This window comes from Myotis brandtii, unplaced genomic scaffold, assembly GCF_000412655.1.
Source record: "Myotis brandtii unplaced genomic scaffold, ASM41265v1 scaffold704, whole genome shotgun sequence".
Classification (NCBI taxonomy): domain Eukaryota; kingdom Metazoa; phylum Chordata; class Mammalia; order Chiroptera; family Vespertilionidae; genus Myotis; species Myotis brandtii.
The window spans coordinates 760,801-775,874 of NW_005370762.1; the positions used below are offsets into that span (position 1 = coordinate 760,801).

General features: G+C 46.5%; 1 protein-coding gene across 6 annotated transcripts in view; it reads left to right on the forward strand.

Moving 5' to 3' along the window:
* TENM4 (teneurin transmembrane protein 4) overlaps positions 1–15,074 on the forward strand; it is a 384,882-nt gene that overhangs the window by 244,118 nt on the left and 125,690 nt on the right. For all 6 annotated transcript variants that reach the window (XM_005882313.2, XM_014530001.1, XM_014529998.1 and 3 more), the window contains one exon: positions 5,133–5,333. In XM_005882313.2, the coding sequence (XP_005882375.1) occupies positions 5,133–5,333 (201 nt within the window). The remainder of the gene's footprint in view (positions 1–5,132; positions 5,334–15,074) is intronic.

A 15,074-nucleotide genomic window follows, 5' to 3' on the forward strand; every position in this document is an offset into this window, starting at 1 on the left:
CGCCCAGAACTGGAGTTCAGAGCAGTCAGGAGCTTGTGACTCCCTCCTGATTGAAAAAGACAACCGCGTCCTCAGTTACCAGCCCTTTCCGCGTACGCCTCCGTACCTCTGCACTTTACTTCTATACCGCACCTCCTCTGAGTCTCAGTGTGCTTTTCTCTTTCCTTCTAGTTGTAGAATTTCCACTCAGCCAGCCTTCCTGTGGTTCTGGATGATGTCCGTTTTGTCTTTTAGTTGTATTTTTGAAGTGGTTGTGTGAGGCAGCAATTTCAGGTGTTTACCTATGCTGCCATCTTGGTTTCTCCATCTGTGTACACCCTTTAACAGCTGATAACTCACTTAATTTTGAAGATGAATGGTATGTTAATAAATACTGACTTTATAATCATTCAAAGTTTATATACATGTGTATGGGACACCCTTATATGCCTGTATAAATCAAGGCTAGAAAGTGAACTGCTGATGTAACCATGGCATCAGTTCTTTCCCAGGAAATCTAACAAGGTGAGGTAAGTACATATATGTATTTCACAAATGAAGAAACTGAGGCCCAGGGAAGAGCATTGGCATCACCAGGGTCATATAGCTAACTAACCGATGGCTGGGTCGGGATTCAACCCAGGCCTCCACAATTCCGGTCAGTGCTCTTTCCTCTCGGCTGCATGGAAATTCCAGACGAAAGGAGGAGTCCTCCTCACAAGCAGTCTAGAGTAGCTTTAAGAGCCCATACTCGGGAATCAGATGTAGGCTTGAGTCCCGGCTCTGCCATTAACTAGCCTCGGCTCCCTCGTCTATAAAATGGGAATGCCTTCCTCAGAGGGCTGTTGGGAGGAGTGAATTAAATGATCCATGTAAAGCTCAGTGTCTGACACGTAGTAAATGCTCTATAAATGTTAGCTCTTATATTATTAGTTTATTCTGGGGACAACCGAAGCACAGTTCCTGTTCTCCTCCACTCATTTCATCCAAGGTCTTTTGAAATGGATGGACTTTGCCTTGGAAACTGATGGATGACGCTAATAGTCGTTACCTCCCACTGTCCACTATCTAGGGCCCCAGCACCTTCTCCATGGGGTGGAAGGAGCTCTAAGGAGAGCTAAATTTGGGATTTAACAGGTATTCCCCTCTTAAGGCATCATTTTCTCTTTAAAAAAAAAAAGAGAGAGAGAGGGAGAGAGGGAGAGGGAGACTATAATGGGCCCATTTTTAAAGAGTGGGGAACAGGAAGGAATTAGTGTCTGAAAAGCATCGCCTCTCTGAGACAGGCTGTCTGCAGACCACAAGTGTGACTGCAGGTCCTGATTCCAGCCTGTTCACGTTGACCAGATTGCTGTGGGCTGTCTGAGAGAGGAGGTGTGCCAGCCCCTTGCACAAAGGAACTTGGCTTTCTCTTCCTGACAATGGTGACCTTCAGCTGCTGTTCCTTTTCAGTTTAGTCACTTGAGGTGAAGACTCTGAGAAGGAAAGAGAAACAAAGAGGAGATTCCTCTTGGAGCTGTGGGGCTGTCCACCCCCGCCCCGCCACGTTGTGTGGGCCGAGGAGGGGGATGGTCGAGATCCACCGCCCCCTGGACAGTGCCCCAGCACAAGGGTACTTACAAAGAGAAGAAAAGGAGCTGTGTAGCTCTTTGATTTACATTATCTATTTGAAAAGAAATGTTTTTACTCCTGCTTTCTTTTCTGAGGAGGGCCATCTGGGACTGATTCCTTTTATTATTTCTATTTCTCTGGTGAAACATCATTGAATAGTCCTGTGTTTATAATGGGGTTTCTGGGGGCCTTTGCCCTCCCCCCTCCTGCCTCCCCTTCCTCCCTCAACTCTGTTCTAAGGGGTTTCACTGTGTTTATAAAACATCAGCTAACAAGCTTACTTTCCCCCCTCTCTGGCTTCCTTCTTCTGAAGTTTATTGGCCTATATTTTTTTAAAGCCTGAACCACGCCAACAGGGCGCTTGGAGGGGTTGGAGGAGGGGCAGAAGAGAATAACTTGGGCCTTTTGCAGTGAAAAGTGAGACTGTATTTTGGGTCCTGAAGAGCGTCTAATAGCTTGTGTGGTCACTGAAGCGTGGAACATTTGGGGCAACAGTTGTGCTTACAGCCTGGCCACGCAGGCCGCATCATTTCATCAACGGGCTGAGCTTCTTCCAGAAATTTTGGCTTAAATGGCAAGCTCTGCAGAGGAAAAGTATAACTGTTTGGCACCTCTTCTAAGGAGAAACTAAGTGAGACTGTCTACACGAAGTTCAGCTGCCTCCCTGCCAAGTTCTCCTGGGCCCTCCAGCAGCCCATCTTCCCATGTCACACAGTTTCCTGCAAAATAAATATCATGCGGGAAACCACCCCAGTGTGATGGGAAGAGGTCACTTGAATCCCGTCCTAGGGTCTCTGTCACCCCAATGGCCCCAGAAAGGGAGGGCAGGCCCACAGTCTAGGTAGGATCTCCATGGCAGAGCATCACGATGGCTCAGATAATGGCCCCGAGTTTCGGATGAGCAGGGACAGTGTTCTCCAGGCAGGAATCTCAGCCAGTTCAGCTCAGGTTTCCTGGAGCCGCCTTCCCTCTTTAGAACTTCCCTGGAGTTCCACACTCACTCTACCAAGTTGACCTTCAGAAGCCAGGATTAATTGATGATGAATGGCCTGGAGGTAGCCTCTCACAGTCCCGTCTGATCTTTCCCGGCCTGAACCATCTTCGGAGAGCGTGGAATTCGCTCCGCTGGTTCCTGGGTCCCTCACAGACGTACTGTGTCTGAGCCAGAGCAGGACTGTGCCGCCAAGGGCCTCTCGCTAAACTTGGCGCCCTCCCCGCTTGCTGGCTCACAGTGTAGATTTATAGATCCAACCTCGAGGGCCCCTCAGAGACAGCTCGAGCCCAAAGCTGGGGTCAGGTGTTCAGGGAGCCGGAAATACCTTTATAGGTCCTGGGACAGGAATCGCTGACTCATTTCCTGACAGATTGGAAAACTCTCTGGATCTAGGGAATTATCATAGTAGCCTAATGGGCTGGAATAATCCTTCTGAGATCCTGAGATCCTGGGGCCAGTCATGAAAATGTATCACTATTATTATTTTTATTCCTTTTAATTACCAGGCACTCCAGCAGGTCATGCCCGAACCGTTATTAAATGGTGTCCTGAGACTGCCAGAGAGGAGATTCTTTGCCTTCATTTGGCTTTATTATTTCTCCACGTTGCCCTATTTCTTTCCTTGTTTCGTTTTCCTATGTTTTAACCATTTTATGTGTTTAAATCTGTGTATGTGATGAATGTATTTTTGAACCAGTCAGATGATAAAGGAAACAACAAGTCATCTATACCAGCCAGGAGTGATTCAAATTTGAGTTACCACTGTGTGATCTTGGGCAACTTATTTTAACCTCTCTGTGCTTCAGTTTCCTCATCTGTAAAATGAGACTAATAATGGTATTTACCTCGAAGAGTTGTTGTTAGGGTTAAATGAAATAATATATATAAGAGGTATAAAAGAAAAATATAGCACAGGAGAGGAACTAAATTAAACTTAATTGTTATTATTGCTGTTGTGTTAGCATTATTATGTTTTTAGCAGTGGCTGCTCCTGACCTCTGGTCTTCTTAGTCATCATTTAAGTCATGAAGCTGAACTCCTTTAAAAACCTAAATAGTAAAAGAGCTTTTTTTAATAAGCTGGCCCTCAGAATAAACAGCCTGTTCCCAGAGTGTTGCCATCTGTAAAGTCTGCTCGTTTGTGTCTGAGACGCTAATATACCCACGCTGGGTTTCCCAGTCTTTTGTGCAAAAGTCAAATATACTGGGTTATAAAATTTAATTGATAACTAAAGTAAAAGCATGTCTGAATTATAAATGAGCTCTGACCACAGTTTGCTACTGAATGTCCCGATAGAACTGAAAAACAGCTACCGATTTCCAACAACTTACAATTTATACAGTTTATATCAGGGGTGGGCAAACTTTTTGACTCGAGGGCCACAGTGGGTTCTTAAACTGGACCGGAGGGCCGGAACAAAAGCATGGATGGAGTGTTTGTGTGAACTAATATAAATTCAAAGTAAACATCATTACATAAAAGGGTACGGTCTTTTTTTTTTTTAGTTTTATTCATTTCAAACGGGCCGGATCCAGCCCGCGGGCTGTAGTTTGCCCACGGCTGGTTTATATAGTCCTTTCAAATCCTCAGTGTCTTTGGTCCTCATAGCAACCTGAGAAAAAGGTAATTCTATCATACCTGCTTTGTAGATGGAAGCTCAGAGCAGGTATGTGTCTTGACCGTGGTCATTGAACCAGTATATTTTGTCCTATGTCCCTTGAATTTAGGACCTCAGAGGTCAAATGTTAAAATCTTTCCTCTGTAGCATAGGGCTTCCTCATGACCTCTTATAAGGAGGCCACAAGGTAGGAATTTGTATCCACATTTTACAGGTAAGGGAACGAAGACTCAGAGAGGTAAACAGTCCATCAGCAGGTAGAGTTGAGAAGCCAGGTTTACCATTTGCTAGGTACTGCTCTCCTCCATACCACGTGGCCTCTGCACAGGAAATCTGTGTCCTTCTACTGTTGTAGAAGACCGAAGAAAGCCAAGCGATGCTTAGAGAAATGGAGTTACACAGCTTTATTATGCCAGAGGTCTCAGAGGAGTCGCCTCCACAGTCTGAGCAAACCAATATGGTAGAAGCCCTTCTTTTACCCACTTTTGGTTTCTTTGTCTCCCAAATATGGATGGGGACTTCTGGACATTTCATGGGCTTTGCAAAAAGCCGGGTGGGTTGGAATGGGGGTCTTGAGATCATATCTAAGGGCCTGGGCTGACGCCAGCACTGATAACCCCCTCCGGGGATTCATGGTTTATGGCCTCTGTAAAATGTGAGCATTTAGGTAACAGGTCTTGCCAAACCAGATTGCGGAGGAAAGGGGCAGTAACTTAATTATAGGTTATCAAGAATGTACATTAAGTTACTGCACAGATTCAGATTGCTAGCCCCCCAAACATCAGGGTTACATTGGAATTAGCCTTTTAGCCTTCTCACTACAAGAGTGTGGGAAGCCCCTTTACTTCACTACGAGGTACTTTGCTTAGAGGAGCCTCTCACCTTTGCTGGTCAGATACTTACCTGTGTTCTCTTTCCTTTGTGTCACAGTGGACTGCATGGACCCCACATGTTCTGGCCGGGGCGTCTGCGTGAGAGGCGAGTGCCACTGCTCTGTGGGATGGGGAGGCACCAACTGTGAGTCACCCCGGGCCACATGCTTGGACCAGTGTTCAGGCCACGGAACCTTCCTCCCAGACACTGGGCTTTGCAGCTGTGACCCAAGCTGGACTGGACACGACTGTTCTATCGGTAAATGTGTGTGTTGGGTGGGGGGGCGAGAAGGTCAGGGCGTGGACAGAGGGAAGATGTGTCCACTGTGCCGTGTTCACCGTTTCGTCCTGATCTGCCCCTGACCCTGCTCTCAGACACATAGCAGTGCATGCCCAAGTCTCTGATGTTTTTCTTCTTTTCCTGAACTTCAGTCTTCACCCTCTACTCTTAGATGGGCAGAGGACTGAAAAACCGTATCTTCACATCATTCCTTTCATAGTGGTGGCCTTGAGAGTCAAAACATCGCCCCTAACCAGTTAATTATAATAACAGATATTTCAGAGAAATCTCATCTCTCACTTTATGGTGGTCATCTCTAGAGGCCAGGCCAAGAGAACAGTGTGCCTAGGTGAGATCTGCCAGGATGGAGCTTTGGTTTCACTCACTCCTCAGAGGGGAGTCCAAGCTCAGTGTAATCTTTAAGGCTCTCTGTGACCTGACCCCCACCTGCCTTTCTGGCCAGATCCTCTGCAAGACTGTAAGTTCCATGAAGCTAATAAACATGTCTTATTCACCTCTCCATCCTTAGGACTTAGCATAGGCCTGGCCCACAGCAGTACCTAGCAAATGGTAATGAATGAATGCATGCATGAATGAATGAATGAATGAACGAAGGAACAAATGAACACATGATGGAATGTGTTCTTAATTGTGGTATTTGGTTCAACATAGGATTTATACATACAGAGTTCAAAGAATTATTATATTGGCACCCTCTGTTTGTAAGCATTTGTTGATTTATAGACCCTCTCAAGATGAGGATTAATTGAGAACAGATGTGGATCCCCTAGCGTAGTACAGTATAGGTATCATAGAGGCCCGATGCACAGATTTGTGCACTGGTGGGGTCCCTCAGCCTGGCCTGTGCCCTCTCACAATCCAAGACCCCTTGGGGGATGTCAGAGAGCCGGTTTTGGCCCGATCCCTGCCCTTCTCCCTCCCCTCTTCCCTCTGAGATTCATTAGTCTGTTCCATGTTTCCATGTCTGTGGTTTCTGCTCCTGCATTGAGCATCTGCCCCCTGGTGGTCAGTATGCGTCATAGCTACTGGCCAGTAGGCCGGTCGCTTAGGCTTTTAGATAATAGATAGATTAGATAGATAGATAGATAGATAGATAGATAGAGAGATAGAGATAGAATGTTCACCTTTAGTGAACCTTAAGTAGTGTCCACTACTTAAATACACACACACACACACACACACACACACACACACAACCTGTGAGAATGGAATCATCATCCCTCTTTTACCAATTTACATATTACTGTACTCTTTGCATACTCATTGAGCACCTACTGTGTGCTAGCTACTCTTATCAGAAGGGATAAAGAGGTAAGAACATTCCTACCTTTGTGAGCTTACATGCTAACAAGAGGGGAGCAGAGACAGAAAACAAACAAATGAAGAGAAATCAACGGATAAGGCCCAGAAAATTTTAAGTAATCTTACCCAGTGACACACAGCTAAAAAGTGATAGCATCTCTAGCTAAGTGTGTTTACCCTGAATCACTTTCCCCACCACATCACACTGTTTAAACTAAGTGAAGCTCAAGTCAGCTCATTATGTTGTGTATTAACAGTCCTGGTTGTGGTCAGGAAGGTAAGACCTTTGGCAACAATGAGATCCAAGCAGCATTTGTGCCTTTGAGATACTTTGACTTACCTTTCCTGCTGACGGGAGGATTGATGCTCCATACACAGTCTAAATAGGACTTTTATCCTCGTTTGCAAGGCTTGTGTAAAGACATGATTGCAAAGACAGATGTGCAGGGCCTTAGGAATAATTCTGTTTATAGCAATATTTCAAATGGTTCTCTTAAAGCTACACTGGGTTGTATTGTTCACCAAGCTAGTTTGTGATGCATATTTAACTATCCGTGCATTGTTAATCCCTGATGAGCCTCCACAGCCTCCCTTGGCGGCAGGTATAATTTTGGGTGAGATCCTAAGCATCCTTTAGTTGGCCCAGTAAAAGGAGACAACAGAACCAATGGAAGGGGCTTTGAATAGAACTGTGAGAGCTCATCTTTCTCAATTCTGTACACCGCACTCCCCACAACTGGTACCAAGCACACGTGTGGCTTCACGTGTGCAGGCAAAGAAGCGCCATGTGTTGCAAAGGGTCCCTGAGTCCAACAGACCTGGGCTGAAACACTGGCCCTGCTACGTACTTGTTATAACTTCAGGCAAGTCACTTCACCTCTCTAAGCTGTTAAATGGAGATAATAATAGTACTTACCTTGTAGAGTTATTTTTTGGAGAATTATTATTTAAAGAATTATTTAAGATAATGTTTAAAAAGCACTTAGTGTGCTACTTAGCCCATGATATGGGCTCATTAAATGTTAGCTATTGTTATGATTATGATTGAAATACCCATTGCTGAGAGCCCTGGATATTAACGAAGACATTTGATAGAGGCAAGATGAGATATGCCTTTCAGGAATATCGATTGTAGTTTTTAAATCTCTAACCTATAACTGACTGAAACGGTGTCATGACTGCCACAAGGCCAGGAATTTGAAAGATGGCTTCAGAATTAGTCTCCCCTTGAAAGAGTAATACCAATTTGTGTTGTCAAGTGCCTCACAGCATATAAAGATTTTTCAGCCCAGACAGTGTGGCTCAGTGCTTGAGTGTTGACCTATTAACCAGGAGGTCATGGTTCGATTCCGGGTCAGGGCACATGCTCGGGTTGCAGGCTCGATCCCCAGTAGGGGGCGTGCAGGAGGGCAGCTGATCAGTGATTCTTTCTCATCATTGATGTTTCTATCTCTCTCTCCCTCTCTCTTCTTCTCAGAAATCAATAAAAACATATTTTATAAAAAAAATTTTAACAGATATTTCACACATTCACATGCGCGCACGGCACACACACACAGATATTCCCCCCTCCCCCCCATAAGCAGCATCAGCCCCGTGAGGCAGCATCACACCGAGGCTCTGGGAGTTGCAGCAATGTGCCTAAGCAACGCTGGTCCTGGTGCACAGCATGTCATGCCATGCTGGGAGCCCAAGTCCAGCTTGCGGCCTCAGCTGGCCTGCTGCCCAGCACTCTGTGCTGCCTCCCCACAGGCCTCTGTTTCTCCTCAGCTGTCACCACCCCTCCTGAAGCCAGTCCAAAGGCCAGTGAAAGCACTTGGATGGTGGCTGTCTCTCCAGATCCCCTGCTGTGTAGGCAGTACCTGCCTGGGCTCACTCTGGTTCTGCCACGTGCTACCTGTGTGACCTTGGCCAGGTACTTGACTTCTCTTGGCTTCAGTTTCCTTACCTGAAAAATAGTTAATATCAGTGCCCACCTCAGAGGACTATGTGATCATTAAATTATATGAGGGATGTCCGCACGTGGAACACTGCCTGCCCAGAGTGAGCACTTCCTGTCTCCCCCCCACCCCCACCTCCCTCCCAAGGGCACTCTTACTCCAGGGAAGTGAAACTCATTGAGTTTCAGGGACCACAGCCAAGGGACTCCTCACATTCAGGGAGTTAGGCACCAGACTTTGTTTCAGAAGACCTGCTCCCCACTATGTGAAGGGCTCAGCAAGTGGCTCCACCTCCGGACCCTCAGTTTCCTCCTAGGTAAAACCACCATGGGCTTCTGTGAGAATTCAGTGAGAAAGTACAGGCGAAGTGGTTAGCACAGTGTCTGGCACAACTCAGACACCAGCAAGTGGCTACTTCAGTCGTGTCATTTGTGTTATCTGCTCCTGGCACAGCAGGGCTGGTACAGGGCCCTCCCACCAGGGGCTGCAGCCCAGCAGACACTGTCAGAGTGCTTCTTGCACCTTCGGCACTGACTGTGGGCTGTGGGCTTGGCAGGAATGGGCCCCCACTGTCTGGCCCTCGGAGGAAGGGAGGGAGCTCTTCCCTGAGAGGAGTGTCTTGTTGTTTGGCATGGAGAACAGGATTTCATGGAAGCAGCTTAAGTCAACCTGCCCTGGACTCAGCAACCAGCCTGTAATGAAATGTGAGCTAAGTTCCCAGCACTTTGGTTAGGTCTGTGGAAACAGTGAAGTCAGGTTTTATACAAGTGCTTACTCAGACCTCTGGGTTGCCAGCAACGTAGCTTCCAGTCTCATGTCAGAAATCCTTCCTTAAATCCAGCTTCATTGTGTGTCTTCCTTCCTGACAAACACACAAGATAACTGTTTGAGCAGATCCCTGTCCCAAAAGAGCACAGGTTACACGGCCCATCCCCTACCCTCAGCACACCTCTGTCCTCAACTCTGGGCCCAGGGGACTTCACTTCCTCAGTCCTTTGAGAGTGATGATGGTGGTGGTGATGATGATGGTAGTGATGATCGTGGAGGTGATCATAGTGATGATGATGATGGAGGCGATGCTACTGCTGTTGTTTTACCAATGGGAAACAGTTGGGGAGGGAAATGACTTGAAAGTAATGCAGCTAATCAGAGTCAGAGTTTTAATTAAATCCAGGCCCATTGTTTCCAAGTTCTCAGCTCTCACCTCAGGCCCCCTTCCCATCCAAAGAGGTTTCCTTGTCAGTCATCTTGTCTTTCTCCCTGACCATCCACAGGATGGAACATTGGCTAAAGAGCCACCGGTTTCTTAGTGCTTGCCATTTCCCAGGTACTGAACTAAGTGCTTGACAACTGTCATCTTAGTTAAGGTTCATCAGAACCCTATGAGGTAAGTGTTCCATTTTCCAGCTGAGGAACTTGAAGCTCAGAAAGTTAAATTCCTTGCCAGCATTTCTCCCATCCCCCACCCCATCAGTAAGTGGCAGATCTGGCTCCAAGGACCCTCCTCAGCTCTGTGGAAAACGGGACAATGTATTGCAAGCGCGCCTGGATGCTTCGTAGCTTTTGCATAGGGTGGGCATGCGCAGCAGCACTGACAGCCCCTCCCTTCCCCGAGTATTTTCATTAGCTTTTCATCCTCTTGGCTTGGAGCTACTTCCGAAAAGGAAAGGAATTTAACCTCTTCAGGATGGTCTTTAAAATTGGAAAAGCCTACCTTTTTGTCACACCCAAATGACTTCCAAAAAAGACTTCAGGCTCGGTGGCATTTTCCAGGACAGCATTTCACTCGTGATCCCTTAGACTTGCCATCTGCCCTCCATTGGCTCTCCCTCCTCAGAAGCCTCTGTCCTCACCACATGAATTCATTCCTTGTTTCCACTACTCTGCGAGCCCTCTGCAATCTTGATTTCCATAAATGACTTTCATTTAAGAGACCCTCTCACTACATTTTATTCCTTTTGGTCCAGCTCATAGAAGCAGTACATGGCAAAGAATCTGCCTCTAAAATGCTCAAGCTGATGGGTTATGATTCTTATCATTTCATTGCAATCAAGTTTCATGGAATAACAGGTGGAGATGTTTGAGAGATTCGGTGGTACAGGGTTGGAGGCAGCATGTGCGTGGTATTTGGAGAGAGACCAAGCCAGACTCTTTTCCAGACTCAGTTATCCAGAGAATAGGGCTAATGACACCTGCCTTGCATTGTTGTTTTCCAAATTAGCTTTAATATGCATCAATGAAATGCCTAGCACCATGGCTGGCATTCAATAAGCACTCAATAAAGTATTGGTATATATTTTTAGAATGCATGATTAGATCTAAATTAGCCAAACAGTCCTTAGACTCTAACATATTTTATGTTTGAGGGCAGTTAATATAGTGAAGTAGCCTCTGTCCTCAAATCCAGATTCTGACCTGCATTTGAGTCTGTGTGACCTTGAACACCTTGGTTTCTCTCTCGGAAGCTCGGTTTCTTTGTGGTTCCTGAGACTCTCCACTACCAACACTGGTCACCAACTCTAGATCAGCGGTTCTCAACCTGTGGGTTGCAACCCGTGGTCACCAATCTAGATCAGCGGTTCTCAACCTGTGGGTCGCAACCCTTTTGGCAGGCAAATGACCCTTTCACAGTCTCATGTCAGAAATCCTTCCTTAAATCCAGCTTCATTGTGTGTCTTCCTTCCTGACAAACACACAAGATAACTGTTTGAGCAGATCCCTGTCCCAAAAGAGCACAGGTTACACGGCCCATCCCCTACCCTCAGCACACCTCTGTCCTCAGGCCTCTGTCCTGTGCACAATCATAGACCATCCTGCATATCAGATATTTACATTACGATTCATAACAGTAGCAACATTACAGTTATGAAGTAGCAACGAAAATAATTTTATGGTTGGGTCACAACTGTATTTAAAGGGCCAGAAGGTTGAGAACCACTGCTCTAGGTGAAGCATCATTAATGTGCTGGCACCCTTATCCCCAGGTAATAGCGTGAGGGCCACAGAGCATTAGCATCAGTCTGCTCTCAGGACAGCAAGCTTCCTGTGAGCTCCATTCAAGAGCAGAACACAGTCTCCACAGAGAGAGCACCCAGCACAGCTCCACACCTGCACACCTGCACACCTATGCACCTGCACACCTGCACACCTGTGCACCTGCACACCTGTGCACCTGTACACCTGTCACCTGCACCCACCCCTAACATGCACATTGTCTACTTCATTTACTCATGAGCTTTTCTGGCTTCCCTATGTGTGGGCAAGGGTCTAGGCACTGAGAATCAGACAGCCACAGTCCATGAAGGAAGCAACACATAGTATAAGACATGACTAGAGCTCTGATGATGTATGTACAGTGGGGTTTGCGAGCACAAAGCCAGGATCAGTGAGCTCGGCCAAGAGAGGATGCGGAGAGGAACCTGGGAAAGTCTCCCTTCATGAACTTTTCTGGCTTCCCTATGTGTGGGCAAGGGTCTACTGAGAATCAGACAGCCACAGTCCATGAAGGAAGCAACACCTAGTATAAGACATGACTAGAGCTCTGATGATGTGTATACAGTGGGGTTTGCGAGCACAAAGCCAGGAGCAGTGAGCTCGGTCAAGAGAGGATGCGGAGAGGAACCTGGGAAAGTCTCCCCCAGGGAGGAGACGTGTAAGCCAGACCTTGAGAGGGGACTCCCTGGTGACAAAGGAGGGAGGATCCAGGCAGAGGGAAGAGCATGCACAGAAGCATGAGCCATGCAGGAGCACCATCTGTTTGGAAAGCCCACCTGGGACTGACTGGAGAACAGGAGCCATAGGAGTGTGGGCAGGAAGTTAGGTCAGAAAGGTAGGCAGGGTCCAAATCACGAAGTTCACTGAATGCCTCACTGGAAATCTTGGATTAAAAAATGTTTCAATGGCCCTGGCCAGTGTTGCTTAGTGGTTAGAATGTTGGCCCTGAAACCGAGGGGCCGTGGGTTCAATTCCCGGTCAAGGGCATGTACCTGGGTTGCAGGTTCAATCCCAGCCTGGTCAGAGTGCATGTGAGTGGTAATTCATTGATGTGTCCCTCTCACATCGATGTTTCTCTCTCTCCCTTCCATTCTCTATAAAATCAATGGAAGAAATATCCTTGGATGAGGATTAACAAATCAAAAAGATGTTTCAATGCATGTTGTAGATTTTCCTTTCAGACTCCCCAATAGGGCCCTTTCTTTAGCTCTCTTTGCTTGACTTGGCATAGGTTCTACCTTTACTTAGGGGGGGCCTTCTAGAATCCTAGCTCAGATCCTCTGAGCTTCCAGTTTCTTCTCTATTGCTCTCATCCCCCACCAAAAAGAAAAGCAACTCACAATACATATTTAATAACAATAATGACTAGATGGATAGAGAACAGAAAAGCTCTTATCAAATTAAGTCACAATTGACCGCAAAAGAAGTTCGATGACTTAAAAAAAAAAAGCTGCAAGTAGCAATAGGGTTAAAAAAAAAATTAAAGCTCTAAATATAGCAGTTGCATTAGTGCTAGATTTTGAAAATAGTAACTCAATTTTATTTACGAGGCAAAATATAATTACATTTAAATTTGAGGGAACAGAATTTAATTCTTATTAATGACAGAAAGACTGAGTGAGATGCTTTATTGCCAGAGAAATTGTCTTACGTTCATGGATGGGAGAGAAAATTAGATCCAGCGTTGAGCATTCTCCCCTGTTACAAGTCTCATTTGTGTAGCCGGAATCGTTCCCTCTCTGAGGCAGCATTAGCTTCTCAGCCCTGAAAGCACAGTACCGACATCCAATTAAACATCAAAAGGAAATGATCAGACTGGACTGTTTCTGTATAGGTATGTTATGGGAGGGGAAACTCAGGGTTAGAATTTCACCCGAGGAATAACATCCACTGAGACTTGACATTTCCTGTACCCCTTCCCAGCAGCAAGTGCTAGCCTAAAATCAAAGTTCAGAATAATAAATATCTGAGAGATTGACACCGAGGCAGAGAAAGAAGAGGAGGTGCTGGGAGCAGGTGGAGACGAGCCCACCCGTTGTCTGGGAAGTCGTGGGGAGGTTTAAACACAATGAGATGGTCAGTTCCTAACATTTAATCAAAGGCTGGGAAATTGGGTCCAGACAGGAGGACTACGAAATACTGCCAGAGTTAAAGGTTGACAAACCAGGAGCTGTCAGCTTTGTAATTTAGTAGAATCTCCCCCCCGCCCCCCCCCAACAGCCCTGGAACCTTTTCTATCACAACCGGAGCTCTTCAGTATGCAAATATAAGCCCTCCTGAAATTGGGTTTCTGAATGAGGTTTCTATTTGGATGCCCAAGCTGATATCTTACATGAAATCTCTGGTTGTCTTCCTGAATCGAACTGCTGGTATGATAACTTGTAATTTAAAAATAATAACTGTTCTTGGAATGGAAATTTTATAAAGCTCCTTTATGTATGTGCTTCATGATTGATTCAAGCAACAAATCCATAAGTCTCTGACATTGCAGATGGTGTTATTCTCAGGAAACCAGGGTTCAGAGAGCTTGGGTGACTTGCCCAAAACCACTCTGGGGAAACAAGATTCCAGTCCAGCCTTCCTGGGCTTCAGAGCCCATGCTCACCCCCTGCATAACTCTGCCGTTAGCTCTTGCCAAGGTTTATGCTGATACTGTCGATGAATCCGGTATCAGGTTTCTAAAGGGCTACTCACTTTATAAATTTGGACTTCCAGGAACCAGGTGAGTTGGATCACGACCAACAGTGTACCGGACACTACCACCAGGGTACAAGGGAAAGAGCAGTTGCTTTCTGGGGTGATCGGGTGGCTTCTTGGAGGAAGGGGGACTGAAGGTGGGTCATGGAGGTTGGATCTGAGTTGGCAGAGGTGGAAGGAGGAGGCAAGCCCCTTGCAGCAGCCCCCTGGGGAAATCAAAAATCTGCCACAAAGATGAGACAGATCCTGGAATTTTCTAGGGTATTTGTGGCAGCAGTGAGAGGGGAAGAGGTGAGAGAAGTTGACAGGCCTCAGATCATGAAAGGCCTTGAAAGAGTTTAGGTTTGATCTGTCAGTGGGAGCCACTGGAAAGTTTTAAGCAGAGATGCGGCACAGTCAGGTTTGGTTTTAGGAAGATTACTCTGATACTGGCATGCAGTTGGAGGCACCTGGGGGACATCCAGGTGGAGGTGTCCAGGAGAGAGTTAGATAGATGAGCACATGATGGGCCTTTCACAAGGGGTATCATGGTTGGAGGTCTTTGGGAAAAACATTGAACATCAGCCTGTCTTTCACTTCACCCTTTTGGGTCTTTTCCGTGGGGTTTGGATAGTGGTCCAGCCCTGGCTGAACATACACATCTCAGTCACGTTCTTCGGCTTCTCTGCTCACCGGCCCTTGGCTAGCTTGTTATCCTTCAGCAAAGTCAGGCCCTATTCGAAGGCCTCCTCCACGCGAGGCCTGAACACCTCTAGGCAGGAAGCCC